General features: G+C 40.4%; 1 protein-coding gene across 5 annotated transcripts in view; it reads left to right on the top strand.

Annotated features, from left to right (window-relative positions):
- The window catches only part of EYA1 (EYA transcriptional coactivator and phosphatase 1), a 178,368-nt gene that overhangs the window by 5,278 nt on the left and 148,663 nt on the right, over positions 1–24,427 (top strand). For all 5 annotated transcript variants that reach the window (XM_068984171.1, XM_068984170.1, XM_068984167.1 and 2 more), the window contains exon 2: positions 17,742–17,819. In XM_068984171.1, the coding sequence (XP_068840272.1) occupies positions 17,742–17,819 (78 nt within the window). The remainder of the gene's footprint in view (positions 1–17,741; positions 17,820–24,427) is intronic.

Here is a 24,427-nt window from a genome sequence, read left to right as displayed (position 1 = left end):
TGGAGAAGCCTGGTGGACTGCAGTCTATGGGGTCGCTAAGAGTCGGACACAACTGAGCGACTTCACTTTCACTATTCACTTTCACTATTCACTTTCATGCATTGGAGAAGGAAATGGCAACCCACTCCATGTTCTTGCCTGGAGAATCCCAGGGATGGGGGAGCCTGGTGGGCTGCCGTCTATGGGGTCACACAGAGTCGGACACGACTGAAGCTACTTAGCAGCAGCAGCAGCAGTGACTTACTAAGTGCTCTTCGAATTTCTAGACCACATGTAAATAATAACCCCTTCTAGAAGACATGGGTTTGATCCCTGGGTCAGGAAGATCCCCTGGAGAAGGAAATGGCAACATACTTCATTATTCTTGCCTGGGAAATCCCATGGACAGAGTTGCAAAAGAGTTGGATACAATTTAAGCAACTAAACAGAGTACCATTACTGTCTCCTGTTGAGTTCTCCAGAATGTTTGTTTGGTTAGTGAATATGTTGTTCAAAAAGTAATTGGTGAAAATGACAGATGTCTTTCATTTTTTACTTAAAGTCGAATGAACTTTTTGGCCAACCCAATGTAAGAAAACTGAGTCTTGGAAAGTTAGATGCCAAGTTGAAAGACACATGGTTTGTAATTGGTACCACTGGTGTTTGAATCAAGTTCTGTTTGAGTCCAGACTCTAGGTTTTCAAATCAGTATATCACTTGTGGGAGAGAATGTTATTCCCACCATCTGCCAATTATTGTTCAGTTGCTAAGTTGTGTCTGACTCTTTGCAACCCGATGGACTGCAGCACGTTGCTTCCCTGTCCTTCGCTATCTGCTGGCATTTGCTCAAGCTCATGTCTGTCGAGTTGGTGATGCTATCCAGCCATCTCATCCTCTGTTGACCCCTTTTCCTCCTGCCTTCAATCTTTCCCAGCATCAGGGTCTTTTTCAATGAGTCAGCTGTTTGCCTCTGGTAACCAGAGTATTGGAGCTTTAGCTTCAGCATCAGTCCTTCCAATGAATATTCAGGATTGATTTTCTTTAGGATTGACTGCTTTGGTCTTGCAGTCCAAGGGACTCTCAGGAGTCTTCTCCAGCACCACAGTTCCCACCATCTGCCAATACCTTTTCTAATACGTTCATACCAAATATCAGTACTCCCATTGTCTTCATGACTGGAGACATTCTCTAGCAAACAGCAGACCTATAAAAGGACCAATGGCAAAGGCTTTGATGACAAAAGGACTTTATTTTAAGGACAACTCCCCAGGGTAGTCCTACTCTGATTTTAAGTTCTTTTGTGCATGAGTGTGTGAGACTGCTTCCTTTTGTTGGGCGCATATAGCATATTGTATCAATAGGTTCACTTCTAGGGGATTGTCTCTTACTAGTTTTCAAAGCTTTAGACTTAATTATAATGCCACCAGCCGTCTGTCTCTGTTAAGCCTCCCTGGGATCAAACAGAGATGGGAAGTCATCTCTGCTTTTCATTATCATAGTCATTATATGCACATTTGGATTGAAACAGTATTACTGTGAAATTTAAAAAGTGCTTGCAGTTTTACTACTGCTCAGAAGTCTTTCGTGCCTCAGAAGCTCAGAAGTCTTTTTCCAAGGCTCAGAAGCCTTGGAAGATATTTGAACCTGGAGAAGGAAATGGCAGCCCACTCCAGTATTCTTGCCTCAAGAATCACATGGACAGAGGAGCCTAGTGGGCTGCAGTCCATGGGATCACAAAGAGTCGGACACGACTGACATGACCTAGCAGCAGCAGATATTTGGAAGTGGATGATACACTGGTCATATGTCTCTTGACTTTGAGAGCCAGCTTATGGTAACCAAGTAAAACTCAAAGAAGCAGCTTTAAATGGCATTTGTTGGGGGCTCCATAGAAGGGCAGTGACCAACGCCAGGAGCTGGGATGTGCATGGCACATTCTAAGAACAGGAGAGAGAATGACAGGGAGTAGAGGAGATCAAGTGGGAGGAATAAAGGGGGGTGTCGTGTGGGGCTTACAGGTTAGCAAATGTACCCTGGTTGATTGTATATCACTAACTGTTTCTTTAATATATGGGAACTCCAATACTGCGTGGAAAAGGCTCAGAGTTTCTAGGAGGCCAGGCTTCTTGATAAACTAATGACCTGAATACAGACAGTTTTCATCTATTCCCAATACCTAATAGTTCTGGCTCACCTCTTCCCTAGCTGGGCTAAAACTTTCATAGGAACAGAAAGATGTATCTACGTAAGGGCATCCTGTCTCTGGGAGAAACTTATGGTTTCCCCAGAGAGATACGCAAATCTTTAGTGAATACTAGTTATTTAGGCTAATTCTTATCCCTTGGATCATGGATTTTCTGCTTTAAGTAATTACTAATTTCTGAGGGTGCCTGAAGACGTTGTGGGGTGAGCAGTATATAGATAAAAGTGGTGTGGTTTTGTGCATGTGTGTGCTTATTCTTGGGCTTCCCAGGTGGAGCTAGTGGTAGGAGACATAAGAGACACAGGTTCAGTCCTGGGTCGGGAAGGTCTCCTGGTGGAGGGCATGGCAACCCACTCCAGTATTCTTGCCTAGAGAATCCATGGACAGGGAAATCTGATGGGTTACCGTCCATAGGATTGCAGAGTCGGACACAACTGAAGTGACTTAGAACACGCATACACACACATGGTTATTCTCATCTTGCTTACTTAGGGTAAGGCCTAAGAGTAATTTATTTTCCTCCTTTTGCCTCCCAACATGTAATATAATAGAAAATTATCACATAGTTGCAGATTTTCTATTTTTCCATTTCACTTTGGGTAGGAAAAAGTCATTTGTTACATAGCTATCCTCAAAGACTGCTAAATATTGCCTTTATTAAAAGAGGGCATAAATTTTGAGAAGCTAATCAAGGATTTATGTTAAGTTTCAGAACCCCAAGTAGTTTATAACTAAACTCTTACTATGACTATGTACTTGGTTGGCCAAAAAGTGTGTTTGAAACATTTTGGCCAACCTAATACAAAGTAGTTTGCTGGTTTTGCAGATTTTTCAGTTCTATTTCATGCTTCTGGTATCCTGTCACTCTGAAAAAAGGTGGGCAAACTCTACCATACACATTTCAAGGAGGTATTTAAAGTATTCCCTATAATACAAATCAGATATTTTTTTCTTTCATAAAATTAATCTAAATCAAAATCTAAAATACTTCCCTATCTTATCACTGTGTCTGTTACCTTATGTAAGGGAACTTTTGTGTGGGAAAAATACTATTTTAGCAAAATAAGGACTATAGGCTGAGTAGACTGAGTTCTCACTAGCTATTTGAGCACATCTTTCATTCCTTCCACCTACCTTATTTGTTTTACCCTCAAAAAGACTAGGAGAACTTCTTTACACCTCATCTTAAAGAGTTTGTGATTAGTCTATACAGCATAGTATCTGTGTTGAAAAAGAGATTCAACAGCATGTCAGGCTGATTTTAAAGCCTACATCCTTTACACTCAAAAAATACAGACTCCCCATAGCCCAAAAGCTTAGTGCTTATTGAAATGCTTAAATCTGCCTTAAGATTTTTTGTTACCTTATCTAAGATTATTACCCAATAGAGGAACTACAGCTTCCATTTATTATATGTATTTCAGCTATTAAGGCTCATGAGTCCTTAAAGGGAGGGATAGGCCTGTTTACTATTGTGTTCTCTGCAGCTGGTAGAAAGCTTGGAAGTGAATAAACAGTCAATATATATTTGTTATTGTATACTAATGCAAGTGAATGATGATAATCATTTGTTGTTGTTAAATTGTGTCTGACTCGTGTGACCCCACGAAACTGTAGCACACCAGGCTTCCCTGTCCTTTGCCATCTCCCAGAGTTTGCTCAAATTAACTTCCATTGAGTCGGTGATGCCATCCAATCATCATGGTCCAACTCTCACATCCATACATGACTACTGGAGAAACCATAGCTTTGACTGTACCTTTGTCGGCAATGTCTCTGCGTTTTATTCCATCTAGGTTTGTCCCAGGGATGGGGGAGCCTGGTGGGCTGCCGTCTGTGGGGTCGCACAGAGTCGGACATGACTGAGCGACTTCACTTTCACTTTTCACTTTCATGCATTGGAGAAGGCAATGGCAACCCACTCCAGTGTTCTTGCCTGGAGAATCCCAGGGACGAGGGAGCCTGGTGGACTGCTGTCTATGGGGTCGCACAGAGTCGGACACGATTGAAGCAACTTAGCAGCAGCAGCAGCAGTCAGATGACCACCATACTTGATGATCAGGACTGTATTCTCCAGAGGATAAGGGATACCCAGCCATGACTGTAGTGATTGAGGATAGTGTCTGCACACTGGTAATGCTTAAACTGAATCTTGAAGGAGAGGTAGAAAAAACACTGGATGCTATGCCAGGAAGGAGCAAAGCCATTTCTAATCCCGGGGACTGTGTGTGGCAGGAGAGGCGAGACATATGGCTAGAGTGCACAGAGATGGGACTAAGACAGTCACCCAAGCAGATGATGAACAACCTACAACCTTATGTACCAAGTTCAGGAGTTTGAATTCAATCCTGAAAGAGCTGGATGGCCCAAAGACTTGCAAACAGGAGAGTAATGCGATTGAGTCTGGTCTGAGAAATACACTTAGGTAGTATTTTGAAACTTTGGTTCAACAGATGATTTGTTGTTGTTGTTCAGTTTCTCAGTCGTATGTGACTCTTTGCAACCCCATGGACTGCAGCCCACCAGGCTTCCCTGTCATTCACCGTCTCTTGGGGTTTGCTCAAATTCATTTCCATTGAGTCAGTGATGCCATCCAATCATCTCATCCTCTATCATCCCCTTCTCCTACCTTCAGTCTTTCCCTGCATCAGGGTCTTTTCCAGTGGGTGACAGGTAGGGAGAAAAGACTGCAGGTAAGAAGTTATGAGGGCATTTTTATCTGAAATCATGTACTTATTTATGTATTACCATTTCAGCACAAATTTCTGATACTTGCCCTAAGGAAAGCAGAGAATGGATAATATATATATATGTATGTATATATATGTGTGTGTGTGTGTGTGTGTATGTATATGTGTGTGTATATATATATATATATGTAGCAAAGCAGTATTGCATGATAGTAAGGATAGATTTTGCAATCAGACTAACCTGGGCTTAAAATCTCAAAATCTCAGTGTCATAATTCTGTAACTGACATATGGGTTTTGAGAGAGAGCAGAGGACTGGGGGAAGGCTCTGAAACAAGGAAACCAGCCCTGCCACTTGCTGGAGACTGAGTGTGATGCCGAATAGTTACTGAACTGTTTCTATCTCTGCTTCCTGGTCTGTAAAATGAAAGTTTCTACCTCTCGGGATGTGAGGATAGTTAAATGAGTCGGTAAAGCACTTAGAACACACTGACTTCTAAGAAATATTTAATATCCATTGGCTGTTTTGTTATTATCATGTAAGATCTCTGATCCCAGACAAGCCCGGGTTCTGGGCTTCCCAGATGGTGCTAGTGGTAAAGAACTCACCTGGCAATGCAGGAGACATAAGAGACATGGGTTCAATCCCTGGGTTGGAAAGATCCCCTAGAGAAGGAAATGACAACCCACTCCAGTATTCTTGCCTGGAGAACTCCATAGACAGAGGAGCCTGATGGGCTGCAGTCCATGGGGTCATAAGAAGTTGGACATGACTGGGCGACTAAGATCTCTGAGCCTCTGCCCGCCCCACTGTAAAATAGGGGCTGCACCTTTATCACTGGGCCTATTTCACCTAGTGGAGGCTCGAGGTTCTTTTTTAAAAAAATTTTTATTGTGGTAAAAGTCACATAAAATATACTATTTTAACCATATTTAACTGTACAGTTCATTGGCACTAAGTACATTCACATTGTTGGGCACTCTCACCATCGTCCATCTTCCAAATTTTTCACCTTCCTAAACTGAAACTCTGTCCCCATTAAACACTAAGTCCCCATCCCCCCACTGTATGCCTCCATTCCCCAGCACGTGGGATCTACCAGTGTACTTTCTGACTGTAGGTGTTTGACTATTCTGGGTGGCTTGTATAAGTGGAATCAAATAGTATTTGTCTCCACCTAATACATATAGGAATGCATGTTTAAGGTTCACTTAATACATGTCCTACAACAAATTATGCCTTCTCTTCAGCTGTAGACTTAAAATACTAACTCCAGTCCCTGTCATCTACTCAAAAGAAGAGCAACAATTGGTAAAGAATAATACAGGTGACTTTTTTTTTTTTTAAGCAAACATACGTACTGGGAATGGCTACTGCAGTGTTTCCATGGAAAGAGAGATTTACTTCCCCTGGAGATCCTCACTTCTCCTGATAGCCTTTGCAGATCCTCTGAGTACCTGGAGTACTCCATAAGTACTTGCTCAGTTAATACCCAATATGGGTAGGATTTAGGTCTGGGTGCTCCTGTGGTTTGGTGAAGCATGGGAAAGGGGTATGATCTGAGATGTAAATTAGGTAGGTTGATTACATTTTAGGCAAGTACACCATTTTTCCAGATTGATATGATTGAGGTTCTGAACCCGAGCCAGCCCATCTGCTTCTGTTCTTCATACACTAGTTTGTTTTACCTTTCACCAAATTGCAGCATGCACTGATACACCTTTGTTTAATGCCCTGCTCTTCTGGGATGTTTCTGTTGCTGTGCCCGTCAATGATTGTTAGGCTCTCCATCAGAGACATGATTAAGGATGATAAAACCCTCATTGAACAACACTTGACTTTTCATAAAAAGTGGTTTCATAAAAGGTATGGTAATCAAAGATATTTGAAACCTAACTGTGTGACCTTAGGCTAGTTTTGAAACATCTTTAAGCTGTGGTTTTCTCATCTTTCAAATGTGACAATTATAGTAAATATCTCATAAAATTGCCACAAGAAGCAAATAAGCTATTACTTGTAAGGTGCTTAGCACAATGCCTGACATGTAGTAAATGCTATTTTTAAAATGATTACTCTTCCAGGTGAAAATTCTACATAAATATTCCCTGTGCCATAAATTGAGACTGTTATAGTGCTACCTTAATTCTTAAAATTGGAGCAGTCTTTTCAGGCCTTTGTGCTGTGCTTGCGTTCTTGCTGCTAAGTCGCTTCAGTCGTGTCCGACTCTGAGACCCCACAGATGGCAGCCCACCAGGCTCTGCTGTCCCTGGGATTCTCCAGGCAAGAACACTGGAGTGGGTTGCCATTTCCTTCTCCAATACATGAAAGTGAAAAGTGAAAGTGAAGTGGCTCAGTAAGTGTCCGACTCTTCATGACCCCATGGACTACAGCCTACCAGTCTCCTCTGTCCATGGGATTTTCCAGACAAGGATACTGGAGTGGGGTGCCATCGCCTTCTCCGTCTTATAACACACTAGCATCTAAATGTAGGTATTTGTTAAAAGTCATCAAATGGCACATTTAAGAATAACAGGCCACATCCATGCTTAATTCTTTTTCATATGTGGATGTTCTGTTATGTTTATGAAATCACAATAAATTTTCTTGTCTGAAAATTCACAGTGGGTTTTTGTCATCAGGCACTTTCTCAATCAACAGATTAAAAATAGGCTATCATCTGGGTTCTGAAATATTTTGATGTTAGAAAGAGGGCTTAATTCTCCAGAAGGTTAGAAGCCACTGAGTCAAACAAAAGTGCTCTCAGAGTTTAGAGAAAAGAGCTCTTCAGCTTGCTGAGGTCTGGCCAGGCTTCAAGGAGGAGATGGAATCTGAGCTGAGTGTTTGGGAAATGGGTAGAACCTGAATAGATTGAGAAGAGATGGAATGCATTCTAAATGAGGGACCAATGTGAACAAAGGTAGGACAGTGTGGGAGACAGGGAGGAGACTAGTGGAGCTGAAAAAGGAATTGATAGTAGATAAGGTTAGAAGGATCATCTGAAGCCAGACTGTGGAGGACCCTGAATACTAGGCTAAGGAATTTGGACTTTATCCTGGAGCCAGTAGAGAAGCCATTTAATATTTTGAATGAGGGTTGATATGGTGCAAGTGTTTTAGGTATGAATCTGGCAGCAATTTCAGGGGTAGATTGGATTGAGGGAGACAGGTACAGCAAAACGGAGGCTCATGAGATCTGCCTGAATTTTGTGTGTTAGGAACCTGAACAACAACAACAAAACTGGAATCCTGTCCAGGCCGCATACATGTTTAATTCTTTTTCATATATGGGTTCTGTTATGTTCATGAAAACACAACAAATTTTCTTGTCTGAAAATTCACAGTGGGTTTTTGTCATCGGCACTTTCTCAATCAGCAGATTAAAAATAAGTTATCATCTGGATTCTGAAATATTTTGATGTTAGAAAGAGGGCTTCATTCTCCAGAAGGTTAGAAGCCACTGAGTCAAACGTTCAAAGGGATATTTCAAAGGAACGGCCATCATTTACCAAGTATCATTTCTTTCACCAAAAAGTCAATTAGTCTAGACCTCTACATAAGTCGTTGCGCAGTGTCCTTCCAATATGCTATACTTTCTGTGAATAACGAGTTTCGCTTGACTAACATTCCTTGTTGGCTGGGTACACCCTTAAGTTCAAGTTTAGTCTATGTGTGTTGATTTGGTTTTCAAAAGATAGAATTTCTATTTTGAAGAGTTGTCTTACTCTTTGCAACCCCATGGACTGTAGCCCACAAGGCTCCTCTCTCCCTGGAATTCTCCAGGCAAGAATACTGGAGTGGGTAGCCTTTCCCTTCTCCAGGGGATCTTCCAGACCTAGGAATTGAACCCAGGTCTCCCTCATTGCAGGCAGATTATTCTTTACCATATGAGCCACCAGGGAAGCCCCTTTTCAGAAAGAGATGAATTTAAATTTTAGAGTACTCATAATCATATTCCAGACTGTAAAACCAATCTGAACATAAAGGGATACCTTGTTTTCCAAATGGGTATTAACCAAAGAAAAATCATTTGATTCATGGATATATATTCTTTTCAATAAAGGGGAAATAGTTGAATGGCTGCTTATAATCTTTCACTTATTCAGTTATGTCTAAAATAAAATATATAAATGTAGGAATATTGCTATCTTCTACTTTCACATTTCATGTAATTTTATCCATTCTTTTTCTATATGCCTTTGGTATCCCTTGATGCCACTTTTTGAGTCATTTGACACATTTTTAAAAAACGTACGTTTCTACTTCTACCTCATGAGTTGAGACAGGAAACTCATTAAATCTGTGAGTGATATTATCATTGAATCCAAATTATAACTTAATATTACAGTGGTTATGCTTTTGTCTTGTAGGTTATTTATTATCTGTACAGCATAATCATGTGTGGTGTAGCTCTTTAAAGTTCTGTGTAAAAGTTTGCTTACAGCAATATCTAATATTTTGCCTTGGACTGATCATGCTCACAAATTATTATTAAATATATCTGACTGACTTATCTCTCTTTTTAAAGATCAGGAAAGATTCTCAATATACCAAAAAAAAAAATCCAATGATTGATATTCCTTTATGTGAATATATCTTCTCCAAAGAATACTTTGCTCAAAATAGTATGAGGGAAATGTGTCCTGTGAGTGTTTTATAAGAACCTGCTTAGAAGTTGACAGAGTGATAATTTTGGAGGAATAGAATGTTATTTTCAGTTTAATCATATACAGTGTGTTTAATTGCCCTGTACAATGTGCCCAGTGGTATGAAGTCAGTTATCTGCTTTTCAAAGTCAGTTGTACATTTTTACCTTCATCCATTTCTTCAGTGAATATTGAGTTCCAATTACGTGTGAAGCACTGGGCTATGTTCTATAGGGATATAAAAAGTTGGAGTTCCAACTATGAAGAAATCTATAACATATTTGGATAAGACTATGAAATGTAAAGCAAGGTTGAGTAGGATATGTGTTCTAAATGAGGTATAAACTCAGATTTAGTGGCTCAAGGAAAAGAAGCATAAGCCCTGAGTAGTAGATCAGGCAAATCTTCACAAAGCAAGTGGGACTTTGATTGGACCATGAAGGATTCAGATCAGTGGAAACTGCAGAACATTTAACGCCAGAAGGAAAGGCACTAGGAACACTGTGGAATTGAGGAAGTATTAAACGTTTGGTAGGCCAGTTTGGTAGGCCAGTGTTGGTGTGTTTGTTTGGGCGTGTGATTCTTTGTTTATAAAATGGAGATAAGTGTCAGATAGCAAAGTTAGGATAATTAAATGTGACTATTTTGTAGTGCTCTCATATTCTTGTAAGTTACTCGTTGTTATGCAAATACAAAGTGTGTATAAAGGAGTGGCATGGAAAGCAAAAAAAAGAAAAAAGCTTGGTCTTATTGAGGGCCTTAAGAATATGACAAAGTTGGTGGTGGTGGTGTGCACTTGCTAATTCATGTCTGACTCTGTGACCCCATGGCTTGCAGCACTTCAGGCTCCCCTGTCCTTTACTATCTCCCAGAGTTCACTCAAATTCATGACCTTTCGAGTCAGTGATGCTATCTAACCATCTGATCCTGTGCCTCTCCCTTCTTTTGCCTTCAGTCTTTCCCAGCATCAGGATCTTTTCCAGTGATAAAGTTATGATAACTTAATTAGGAAGAAAATGAAAAGCCTGTTGAAGACCTCAGCAGCAGAGTGACTTGCTCCAGTCTAGTCTATAGAAAGATAAATATCTCTGTTCAAAATAGAGAGACTAAAAGGCCGATTGATTGGCTTTTCAGAGAGAAGAGGTATATAGTAATTAGGCTTGTGACTGTGAAATTAGGGGAAAAAGTGGTTGCGAAAGATTAGAACGGTAGAGATGATAGATTGACAGTGGAGTGTGAGGAAAGAGTTGCTGGGAGGAATCAGTGTGAAATGCTTAGTCTAGATGAGAAGACCACTAGAAAAGGATAGGATGAGGAGATTGCATTTGAGCACTTGATTTGCCCTTGATCCAGACAAGGGCATTGCATAATTAGAATATGAGGATTGGTCCCCATGAAAAAGGTGTGCATGTGGATAAAGATTTGAGAGTTGTCTACATGGAGAAGATTTTTTTAAACAGTTGCAAGGAAAGACATGATTGTGAAGGAAAATTTAGATAGATAAGGAAGAAGTACAATGATTGAACCATAGAGTAAGCAGAGGAGAACAGTCCAGAGGAAAAAACACAAGGAGAACAGGGAAACATTGCTGTGTTGTATTGATCAATGAGGAGAGAAATGTCAGAGGAAGGCCCATTCTACAGAAAAATTAAGGAAAATCAGGATGGAGAAGAGTTTGAATTAGGCAATTAAAATCCTTTCAGTAAAATAGTAGCTATAAAGGGATATTTCAGAGGACTAAAGATGGAGAAGGAAATAGCAACCCATTCCAGTGTTCTTGCCTTGAGAATCCCAAGGACGGGGAGGCCTGGTGGGCTGCTGTCTATGGGGTCGCACAGAGTTGGACACGATTGAAGCAACTTAGCAGCAACAGTAGCAGCAAAGAGAGAGTAGATACTAAGTTCAAAGGCAGATTTTTAGAAAACTTAGTGATGAAAGAAGGGAGAGAAAAGAGATAGTGGTTGAGAAAAGATTTTTTTTTAATTAGGAGAGACCTGCCTATTTATTTAGATTTTGGTTTTTCTTTTATTAAATTTTATTAGAGTATAGTGAATTTACAAGTTGGGTTAGTTTCAGGTGTACAGCAAGGTGAATCAGTTATATAGATACTTTTTATCCACGTGTTTGTAGATTGTTTTTCAATATAGGCCCTTAAGAGTATTAAGTAGAGTTCCCTGTTCTGTACAGTATAAGTTATCTATTTTATATTGGTTTGTGAGTGCTTGCTAAGTTGCTTCTGTCGTGTCCAACTCTTCGAGGCCCTATGGACTATAGCCCGCCTGGCTCCTCTGTCCATGGGATTCTCCAGGCAGGAATACTGGACTGGATTGCCATGCCCTTCTCCAGGGGATCTTCCCAACCCAGGGATTGAACCTGTGTCTCTTACGCCTCCTGCATTGGCATGTGGGTTCTTTACCACTAGTGCCACCTGGGAAGCAAACTAGAATTTTTCATCAATAACCCTAACAGTCATATGCATATGTGATGATGTGTTTATATGTGCTCTGTCACGTCCGACTCTTTGCAACCTCATGAACTGTAACCCACCAGGCTCCTCTGTCCTTGAAATTTTCCAAGCAAGAATACTGGGGTGGTTTGCCATTTCCTTCTCCAGGGGGTCTTCTTGGCCCAGGGATTGAACCCACATCTCTTGCATCTCCTGCATTGGCAGGTAGATTCTTTACCACTGGCACCACTTGGGAAGTCCCTATATTGGCTTAATTAACCTTATTATTTACTTTATACATAGTGTGTGTGTATCTATCTCAGTCTCTCAGTTTATCCCTTCTTCCACTTTACCTCCTGTAATAACCATAAGTTTTTCTACATCTGTGACTCTGTATCTGTTTTATAAATAAGTTCATTTGTACTATTTTTTAAGATTGTACATATAATTGGCATCATACAATATTTGTCTTTATCTTGACTGACTTCACTCAATATGACAATCAATGTTGCTGCAAGTGGCATTAGTTCATTCTTTTATATGGCTGAGTAATATTCCATTGGAATATTCATTGGAAGGACTGATGCTGAAGCTGAAACTCCAATACTTTGGCCACGTGATGTGAAGAACTCACTCACTTGAAAGGACCTTGATGCTGGGAAAGATTGAAGGCAGGAGGAGAAGGGGACGACAGAGGATGAGATGGTTGGATGGCATCACCAACTCAATGGACATGAGTTTGAGTAAACTCTGGGAGTTGGTGATGGACAGGGAGGCCTGGCATGCTGCGGTTCATGGAGTCTCAAAGAGTGGGACACGACTGAGCGACTGAACTGAATATTCCATTGTATATACATACCACATCTTCTTTATCCATTCATCTATCGATAGACATTTAGGTTGCTTCCATGTCCTGGCTATTGTAAATAGTTCTGCTGCCTGTTTTTAAAATTAGGTGAGGCAGAAGGGAAATAGTCCCTTGAGATGAAGTTGTTGAGACCAAATAACCAAATAGTGGGGTATTGTTGCAAAGAAGATATGGATGTTGCATCGGTAATGAAGGTGCTTGATGAGCATGGAATCATGGTATGATGGGTTAGTTGGCTGATCTTGAGAGTGATCTGATGGATCTATCTCCGCTTAAATTTATGGTGAATCAAAACAGAGTTCTCTTTTTCGTGGGCCATATACAGTATCGTGCATGCTCCATCGTTTCAGTCGTGTCTTACTCTTTGTGACCTCGTGGACTGTAGCCCACCAGGCTCCTCTGTCCTGGGAATTTTCCCGGCAAGAATACTGGAATGGGTTGACATTTCCTTTTCCAAGGGATCTTTCTGACTCAGAGATCAAACCTGTGTCTCTTATGTTTCCTGCATGGTAGCCGGGTTCTTTACCACTAGCATCACCTGGGAAGCTCTAACATAATAGTATATGCACCCTGAATAGTGCTGGAGAGAGATGACCATATTTTCTCCTGGAATCTTCTATCCCAATTACCGTGGTCAAAATTCTTCCTCTAGTCCGTTTCTTCAGAAAGAGTATACACTGATTGTAATGACAGAGGTGTATGTTTTCTTAATATAATCATGATTTAGTCCTGCCTTCTTGTTACATCCAAATTACCTTGATTTGATTTTGGCTGTCCTGAGGCAATGGCTTCATGGCTGATCATAGACAAGCCACTTAGCTTCAGATTCTTCTCATTTACTTTTCAAAGGGTAAGCTTCAGTTTAATGTGAAGTTTGTGACAGATTCTGCCCCATCATCATCTTAATAAGACACTCTAATGACAGAGTAACTGTAAAAGCATGGCATCTGGACCTAGCTCAGTGTTCAATGATTTATAAGCATTTATCTTTTGAAAATATTCTCATGAGTGTATTGTCTCCAGTTACTGATGAGGAAGCAGAGGCACACAGACATTGAGTCACTTTTCCAGGTTCATACTGTTAATAGCAAATTTAGATTGAACTTCAACTGATAATTCCAAAGCTGGTGCTTTTAACTCTTTATTCTTTCCTTTATTCATTCATTCACTTATTTAGTATATATTTTAACTCTATTCCCTGTTGTCCCCTGTACTATTCCCTAGGAGGAAGGCATTCAGTATAGTAGTTATATAATACTGCTACTAATGATGATGATAAATATAGCTTTAGTTCCTTCTGTATGCTAGGTACTTTACATACATTTTATGGATCCTTACTGCATTCCTAGGATGTAGATAACATTTTTTTTTTCTTGTGACAGGAACCTAGCAACTTTCAAATATGCAGTATAATATTATTGACTATAGTCATCCTCTCCATGGCTTGTTTATCTTACAGCTGGAAGTTTGTATCTCTTGACCCCCTACATCCATTTCACCCACCCTCTAAACCCCCTTTGGCAACCACTTTGTATCTGTGAGCATCTGTTCTCTTTATCTGTGAGTTTTGCTTTGTAGATTCCACAAAGAATTGAAATCATACAATGTTTCTTTCTCTTTTGACTTGTTTCATTAATACTCTCAAGATCCACTCATGCTATCACAAATGGAAAGATTTTATTCTTTTTTTTATGGTTGAGTGTATTTTGTATGTAAATGCCATTGTAGATACCACTTCTTAAATTTTTAGATGAGATAACCAGTGTTGAAGAGCTGGAATAACTTCGCAAAGTCTTATGGTGGGTATTTGAATTATTTGCCTTCAGAACAAAAGCTCAAAGGCACTGATAGATGGAAGTGTGTGGTACCTCTGGAGGATATAGCAAGTTGCCCAGTATAGCTCAAACCTAAAGTGCTATGGTTAGGTGAAGCTGTTGAAAGGATCAGGGAGATTAAAGTGGGGAAGAAGAATTTGAGTATGTTTTAAAGGATGAGTCGTTAAATATCAATTAGGAGACTGAAAATTTAGAGTATTCAGAGTGGTAGAGAAAAGACATTCTTGAGTGGGGGGCAAAAGAGAATAAAAGTTGCTGTTTTCTGACAGAATGGAATCATATAGCAAAGGAAAAAGTGTGGTGAAGATAGAAGAATCCTACCATTATTTAGAGGAAAACAGGTTATTAATAGATTTTTTTTCTTTTCAGATAGGTAGTGTAGAGGGGATCCTTATTGTCAGACATAACAGCACCTTAGAATGATCAAACTAAAAATCCAGTATGTTGTGTTTTTAAATTCAGAGCTTTGGTAAGGTGCTTTATTATGTCGCTTATGACATATTTATAAATGTCATGGCACTAGTAAGGATATGTAAAGCTTTGGTGGCCACAGGATTATTGTCTTGTCTTTTTAAATCTTCTTGTGGGTGTATGCTTGGCATGCCCAAAGCCAGAAGAGGTCTCTGTTTATTTGGTTTTCATTCAGAAACTATTTTCTATCACAGTAAGTCACCAGTGTCTGTAGCATCAGGTGGCTGGTGATGGCAGCTTGACCCACAGTACCTGATAAGACCATGAATATTATGGTAGTTACCTTATGTACTGGCTCTTCTCTTAAACAGTGAGCCTTTAAAAAAAAATGGATTCATCAGGAAAAGGGAATCTTTATTCTATAGCCTATAGATGAGTATGTTTGAACAATGGCAAAAAGCAATGGGTTTGAGGCCTAAAAGATTAAGTATCCCCTTCTGTTCCTTACTATTCTTTTTGCATGTTTTTAATGGCATCTCAAGGACAATTCAATATGCCTCTTGAGAGTGAAAACTACTTGATTAAGCCAAATATGGAGAGTAGCTGGGGTGGGTCGTAGGGGTACAAAGGTAGTTGAATTTTACAGTCCAATCTATAGAATCGAGGACTTCAGATTTGGGAAAGACTCAGGAGTCGCCTGGGCTAACATCTCACACTGTAAATTTCTTCCTCACCATCTTTCCCGGGCAGCCAGGTGAGTGTGGACCTTCCACTTGAGATCTGCCAGTGAGTTCTCTGGCCTGGAAGCATTAACACTCCAGGAATACAAGGACTGTAGGGGTTTTGCTTCCCGTTATGTCTGCAGAAAATGGCAGTGCCTCCATTGCTGTGCTGTGTTGTCAAGTAGCTCTTATTACTGGGATGAGCCACTTAACTGCCAGTGTTTTCAGCCTTGTAATAAAAAATAGCTAACATGAAATCCCATTTCAGCCACTTGGGCAATTGCCTTATATCTCTGATTTGAGTTTTTGCACATGAAACTGGAGAGTTTGTGTGTTGTCTTCTGAGATCTACATGTAGGATTATTTAAAGGGATTAATTAGAATGTCTGTAAAGACTCTCACACATAGTAGGTGCTTTTAGGACCTATTCCTCTTGGGCATAGCTCTGGTCTTTTTCTGGTCATGTGATATTTGATACTAAGTTCAGATCCCAGTGGTAATCTGTCAAGTACAGAGTGAAATAGAACTATTGCTTTGTATGTACAGGGCATTATATGAGTTCTTTCTTTTTAAAGCAGTAAGATAAGAATGTGGGGAAGTGAGCAGGAAACTGCACCAGCACAGGTTTCCCTGGCTTCTTGAATCTGTGGCAGTGTAATGAGTATGAAGAGCAATACTGTTAAGTTTCATGGAGGCATGGAGAGAAAAGGGAAATACAGGCTTATATCAGAATTTATCAACATCAACTAAGACTTCAATCTAAAAGAAGTGGAAAAGTGCAAACTTCAATCACACTATTGTTTGTTCTACATTGGAACACTCAGTTGAAGTGATTTCCTTTAGACTCAACTTGGTTCAGAGAGAGTCTAAATAATTAATATTTTGAAATAATTTTATTTTTCAACTTGGTTTAGAGACAGTCTAAATAATTAATTTTTTGAAAGTAACTATCTGCTGCAACTATTCATAATGTGTATTTTAAATTACTCATTATGCCCGAGTGAAAGATTTGAAGGCCCAAGAGGGTGAATTTGTCCTTTGCCTTATGTTTATATGAGATTGGGTGTTAAGAGAAGGAAAAGCTGCATTTTCTCCATCATCTTTCCCCCTTCCAGAATGTATTTACATGGTGAGAGAAGCCTCCCCAAATATTCTTTTGTTGTGGCCTTCATTTTGGGATACATGTTATTGATTTTTAGGTAACCTCTAAAATATTGTTACACTCTTTTTGAAAGCCTGTTAATAGGGATGTATAACTTTCACAAAGTGGGCTGGGCAGATTCCAGTGATAGCACTTTGCTAGTAATTTCTAGGGAAAATAATGGTTCTACATTTTTATTTAAAAAAAAATATAAAACTAGGAGAAAAAGGGTCCAGAGGTGACCTGGCTTATTGGTAACAATCCCATCACTGTAACAGTAGAGGGGATTAGCTTTGGAGAACCAATAGCATAAATATAAATGTCTTTAGTTTATAGACCCAAGGGACTTTACCAAAGGTTATATTTTCCACAAACTGTCTGCTATCATTATTATTTTTAAATGGAAAATTTTATTTACGCTTTATTTGTATTTAGTGTGGCTTTGGTACTAAGTGTACATTAGACATTGATGAATTGGTGGTTTGGTGTGGCAGGGTGGTAATAATAATCCATTAAAGTTAGCACTCTGTTTTTCAGCCATGCTGGATAACTGAGAAAGCAACTTTTAGTTTAAAATGTTTCTTTTAAAAGTTACTTGTCACAGTAGGTTCCTTAGAAAAACTTAAGGTGAATTTCTTTAAAAAAGACCCGATTAGGAATATCAATCTGATTTATATACTAATATGAAAGAGTTGATTTTTAGATTATTTTCTTAAAACTTTTTTGAATGTTATATCTTCTCTACTGTGCCTTTACAAATAACTGTTAATTGGATACATGACATATGTTGTTTATTTTTGTAGTTAAAACAGAGCCAATGAGCAGCAGTGAAATAGTTTCAACAACAGCAGACGGGTCTTTAGACAATTTCTCAGGTTCAGGTAAGGAATAAATATTAGATTTTCACATTAATATGAAACATTATTTTTCGTGGTTTATATATGTACAAATATGTGTGTAGACGCAAATGTATGTGTAGATTCTCTATGTAATACTGTACAGTTTTTCTCAGAGTCACATGTTTGCAATTCTGATGTTTTTATTTATTGTGATGCTGAAAAATTTGGAGAAAAATCAAAATGGGTGTGGTTCTCATCTCTAAATTATCCTTATTATGTTAAATGACTCCTTTTGTCTCTCATCTGTGTGATTTTCCTTTTGGAAACTAGTCATTTATTTGCCTGTGCCGGGTCTCAGTTGCGGCACGCAGGCTCTTTGGTCTTTGCTGTGTGGCATGTGGGGTCTTTAGTTGAAGCATGCAAACTCTTAGTTGCAGCACGTGGACTCTAGTTTCCTGAAAGTCGCTCAGTCGTGTCTGACTCTTTGTGACCCCGTGGACTATGCAGTCCGTGGAATTCTCTAGGTCAGAATCCTGGAGTGGGTAGCCTTTCCCTTCTCCAGGGGCTCTTCCCAACACAGGGATCGAACCCAGGTCTCCCACATTGCAGGTGGATTCTTTACCAGGTGAGCCACAAGGGAACCTGGCCAGGGATCAAAGCTGGGCTGCCTGCCCTGGGAGCATGGATCTTTGCCATTGGACCACCAGGGAAGCTCCTGTGTGATTTTTCTAATCAAGCAAAATACTGGCTTCTGATACCCACTAAACTGACTGGTCAAGTCATCCTCCTAAGTAACTGCCACATCCACTAGAGATTAGACTTTGTAAAGCAGCTTTAGATCCTTAAGTTGGTTTTTCATCTCTTTCACATCAATAAAGTCTGCCTCCAACAAACAAAATATCTGTGTTTCACCTCCATTATATTGAAATTCCTGATAAAAAAAGCGACTGTGATAATAAATTCACTGTGAAGATTTGAGTTTATCTTTGTCAAATTACCCAGCTTGGACTCTTTCCATTAAAAAATCATTTTTATCAGAAGTAATTCTTCAAATTTTAACCCTCTTCAGGTTGTCTGCTGGGTTTATAAAAGCTCTCCATTGGAGAAGCTCTACTTTTGTAAATTTGTGATTGAGTTCATCCAGCTCTCAGGATCATTTCACATATAACACAACTAAAAAGAGTTATATGTAGATATAAAACAAACTGCAGATGCACAAATTTTATGCTAATGGTACCAGCTAGAGGCAATAGGAAATAAAATGTTATACCTATAGTTCTTTCATAAAGCATTTACTGGAATTTGACTCATATCAAGCAGTGTGCTTAGTGCTATTATGGATTCAAAGATGTGTGAGAACAGTCCTGGCTTGTGGCTTAATAGGGCAACCTAATCACCAGGCCATCATCGTTCAGCTCGATAATGCCAGAGGGAAGCCTGGGAACCCCTGAGAGCACCCAGGAAGAAACCGAGTTGGAGTGGGCTGGTCAGGGAAGGTTTTCTGGAGGGGAGATACCTATGCTTAGCCTTTAAGAATGAGTAGCAATAAAGCACACATAGAATTGAGGATGAGGAAGCTGGACGGATAGCACATTCCATGGGAGGAGACCAAGGCAAAGAGGCGTGGAACTTGGAGGAGCCACTGATGGACCAACATTCTTGGTGTGTCTGGTGTGAGTGGTGGTGCGGGGTGCTGTATGGGGAGACAGGGGCCAGAATCGAAACAGGCAGGTGTGTTCCATATGGTGTGTGTGTTTTATCCTGAGTGCCATGGGTGGCCCCAGAGGAAGAGCATTGCGTGATCATATTCCCTTATGGAATGACTTGGGCAGAATGAAAGGAAGGCTGGGGAACAGAAGGGTAGAGAACAGTTAGGGTTTTTTTTTTTTTTTTTTTTCATCTGGACAAGAAATAGTGAAGACATGAAATAGGGTGCTGGCAATATTCACTGGAAGGACTGATGCTGAAGCTCCAATACTTTGGCCATCTGATGCAAAGAACTGACTCATTAGAATAGACCCTGACTCATTAGAAAAGACCCTGATGCTGGGAAAGATTGAAGGCAGGAGGAGGAGGACACGACAGAGGATGAGATGGTAGGATGGCATCACCAACTCAATGGACACAAGTTTGAGCAAGTTCTGGGAGTTGGTGGTGAACAAGAAATTTTATTCATTCTGCCTTTTTCATGATTTTTTTGCACAGCATATGTGTAAAAGTCATACTTTTTAAAAGGCATCATTTTAAAGTACAAGTGAACAATCACATACTGCAAAGACATGATTACCACATTTTCTCAAAGTATCTATGAATAATCCCAAAGTATTTATGAATCCTAAAGTATCTATGAATAATGGTATTGCATTGCACGAATGTTTTTCCTGATTTTTATCACAGTCCTGTGGTGAAGAAATTTCTTGTTTTTAAGAAATATGCACTAAATATTTACGTGTAAAGAGGTATCATATCCACAGCTCCAAAAAATGTGAGCTACACAGGTGCACACATGCACACACACACGCACATATATATAGAGAGAGAATAAAAGCTAATCTCAGAAAATGTTACCATTTGGGAAGGAAGTTTGAGTGAAAGGTATCTGGGAAGTTTTTCTACTCTTCTTGCAACTTTTCTGCAATTGTCAAATTATTTCAAAATAGGAAAGTTAAAAAATGAGAAGAATGGATGGATTTAGCAGTTTTAGTGGACAAAGTGGACGAGCGAGCTTCATTGCCCCTTGTGCCCACTGGCCCATGTGCACAGCCTCTGTGTCTTCAGCATAGTTCCTCGCAGGTAGTATGTTCTCATAAAGTTTATTGAATGAATGAATGACTTAATGAATGAGAAAGTGGAGACAGGGAAAAGAAAAATGTCTTTCACGTCCATAGGTAGTAAAAGAAGAGATGATGGTTCATTAGAAAGAGGGTTGAAGTGTTGATGATGACATTTAGAAGGTCAGAGTGGTCGGGGATGCGAATATGAACTTTATAGAGGCAAGGGTGAAAGGTAGAGGCAATCCTGATGAGATAGCAGTGGCTTACATTCAAAACAGGAGTGAATCAGCCTAGGAAAAGAATAGCTTTTCCACAGAAACCTGAATGGGAAGTAATGCAGATGAGTTTGAAGAGGAAGAGGAGGAGGCAAGATAGTGAGGGAATTCCTGCCTGATTCCTCTGTTCAAACCCTCCAGCAGCTCCCATTCATCTTTGAATGAAAGGTGAATCCTTAAAATGAGCTTGCAAGCCCAGCAGATCCTATTGCCTGCCTCCCTTGCCTCCTGCTCTTCGTTTAATCAGGGTCTCTGCAAGGGCAGTCCGCTGACAGGTAACTCTTAGGTACCTGCCTGACTCCATCCCTGCCTGACCTTCATCCCACCTTTTTGATGATACCCACTCTGACCACCCTACTCGGTGTTACAGAACTCTCACTCTAGACTTCTGATTTCTCTAAATGCTGAATCTCCTGTCCACCAAATGACACACAGAACCGTTGACAAACGATAGCATTCAGTTTTGTATTAGGTTTATTGTTGGTCTCTCAACCCCATCAGAATGTAAGCTTGAGATGGCAGGGATTCAGTCTTCTTTTATTGATTTGTATCCCTGACACCTGAAAAAGTACCTGGCATTTGTTAGGTAGTCAGATTGGGGTCCCCTGGTGGTCAGACATAGAGAATCTGCCTGCAGTGAAGGAGACCTGAATTTGATCCCTGGGTCAGGAAGATGCCCTGGGAAAGGGAATGGCAACCCACTCCAATATTCTTGCCTGGAAAATCCCATGGATTTCCCTGGTGGTCTACAGATCATGGGGTCACAAAAGAGTCAACATGACTGAGTGACTAACACTTTAACAACACAGGCACTCAGATATTTCAGTTCAGTTCAGCTCAGTCGCTCAGTCGTGTCCGACTCTTTGCGACCCCGTGAATCGCTGTCCATCATCAACTCCCGGAGTTCACTTAGACTCACATCCATCAAGTCAGTGATCCCACCCAGCCATCTCTTTCTCTCTCGTCCCCTTCTCCTCCTGCCCCCAATCCCTCCCAGCATCAGAGTCTTTTCCAATGAGTCAACTCTGAGCATGAGGTGGCCAGAGTATTGGAGTTTCAGCTTTAGCATCATTCCTTCCAAAAACATCCCAGGGCTGATCTCCTTTAGAATGGACTGGTTGGATCTCCTTGCAGTCCAAGGGACTTTCAAGAGTCTTCTCCAACACCACACTTCAAAAGCATCAATTCTTCAGCGCTCAGCTTTCTTCACAGTCCAACTCTCACATCCACACATGACCACTGGAAAAACCATAGCCTTGACTAGATGGACCTTTGTTGGCAAAGTAATGTCTCTGCTTTTTAATATGCTGTCTAGGTTGGTCGTAACTTTTCTTCCAAGGAGTAAGCGTCTTTTAATTTCATGGCTGCAGTCACCATCTGCAGTGATTTTGGAGGCCAAAAACATAAAGTCTGACACTGTTTCTACTGTTTCCCCATCTATTTCCCATGAAGTGATGGGACCGGATGCCATGATCTTTGTTTTCTGAATGTTGAGCTTTAAGGCAACTTTTTTACTCTCCTCTTTCACTTTCATCAAGAGGCTTTTTAGTTCCTCTTCACTTTCTGCCATAAGGGTGGTGTCATCTGCATATCTGAGGTTATTGATATTTCTCCCAGCAATCTTGATTCCAGCTTTTTCTTCATCCATCCCAGCATTTCTCATGATGTACTCTGCATATAAGTTAAATAATCAGGGTGACAATATACAGCTTTGACATACTCCTTTTCCTATTTGGAACCAGTCTGTTACTCCATGTCCAGTTCTAACTCAGATATTTACTAGATAAATTTTGAATACATGAATGAATGATGGCTTCTACTTTATTCTCTGAAGTGACTCAATATGAGAACTGAGGGCATCAGTGAAAGGCTAGTTTCAAATAACTGTTTTCCTTCCTAGAATAGGTAGAAAAGAGTGAAGGAAGAGGATAATAGATTGAGGGAATATAACATGTCATGGGGTCTGCCTCTCTTGATGGCTTGGAGAACAGATAAGATGGGAATAAGGAATGAAAATTCTGTGGAAAGAGGATGTTTCTTCTTTCATCTCAAAACTCAGGTCCCCACCTCATGCTTCTCGAGTTGGTTCTTTGTACTTCCCTTCCTCAGCCTTTATCATCCCTTTAAAAAGTATTTTGCATCCTCTTTCCTCTACCAGGCTTCCCTGGTGGTTCAGATGGCAAAGAAGCTGCCTGCAATGTGGGAGAGCTGGGTTCAGTCCCTGGGTTGGTTGGGAAGGTCTCCTGGAGAAGGGAATGGCTACCCACTCCAGTATTCTGGGCTGGAGAATTCCATGAATTATACAGCCCATGGGGTCGCAAAGAGTTGGACACAACTGATCAACTTTCACTCACTTCACTTCCTCTGCTAAACCATGGCCCTGTGAGAGTAGAGATTCTTTTGTCTTGTTCACACTTACCGTCCCAGTGGCCATCATGGATTGGAGTCTATGGGCAGTGATCAGTACGTGTTTGTAAATAAACAAATGAATCAGTTGGTGCTATTGTGGTTTAAGACTGGAATGGAGAAGGAAGTCCATGATGTGGTCTTGAGCTTGATGGTTGACCAGAGTAGACGACCAGAGTTGAGGCCAAGCCTGAATGACAAAGCACTGGATGCATGACCCAAGATAATGTTGGGATATGTCAGGACACAGTCAAATACTCATTTTCGATAAACTCCAGGCAGTTCTTAGGTGATGGGTCATTCATGTAAGTGTTAAAGAGTTGTCATGAACTTCAGAGAAGGGAGGATTTCCTGGGACAGCAGAAAAACGATGGTTTGGGAGAAACAAGGAGGATGTATTTTTAGGTCTTTATGATTCTGGAATCTGGGAGAAGGATACGCAAAAAAGGATCTCTTTTCTCTACTGGGAAAAGATATGCAAAAAAAGTTAGGGCCTTGAAGGGCTTAGTGGAAGGTGGAGAGATTGTTTGGTGAAGAGACTGAAGCTATGGAGGATCTTGTTTGCCATAGATTGATTGTTGGACACAGAGGAAAGGATCACGTGAGCTGGGTAATTGGGTCAAAGCATAGCAGATACAGAACAACATGGGGATGGACCTTCATTTTCTATTGTCTTTTAGTTTTCTCTTCCCTTCTGTCTTCCTCTTCCTCCTCCTATCCTCCTTTCTCTACTCTCTCCCTCCCTCTCTTTCATAATTGAAGAAGCAAAAACCATGGCTTGCTGGAGTGACTATGAATAGGACTTAGGGTTTCTAAGGGAAGAGGAGGCTGGAGAAAGGAATATCCAGGCATTAACTCCAAGATGGTCTTTATCTCTGTGGTCACTATGCCTCCTTCCTTCTCCATGATAGCTTCAAAATTCACGTCTCAAATATTCAGGGTATCTTAAGGAGATGGATATCAAAAGTAGAAGTAGAGTCATCCTGACATTGGTAATAGCTATTTCCACCTGTGTCCTTCAGTGAGCTCTAGCATCTTAAATCTCTAAGGAGGCAGCGAGGCTCACTTTTTTCCAGGGTGTGGGGAGACTGAGAAGGGGAGAGGTTGATTTTCCAGTGCGTGTGGCTGAATTGAAAAATGCAAGGTTGTTTATTATGTTTTTAAAATACAATGATGAGAATGATGAATGAAAAGC

The sequence above is a fragment of the Capricornis sumatraensis genome, chromosome 11 (assembly GCF_032405125.1).
Source record: "Capricornis sumatraensis isolate serow.1 chromosome 11, serow.2, whole genome shotgun sequence".
NCBI classification, from domain to species: Eukaryota; Metazoa; Chordata; class Mammalia; order Artiodactyla; family Bovidae; genus Capricornis; species Capricornis sumatraensis.
Note: the sequence above shows the minus strand (reverse complement) of the source record. Positions and strands in the feature narration are given on the sequence as shown.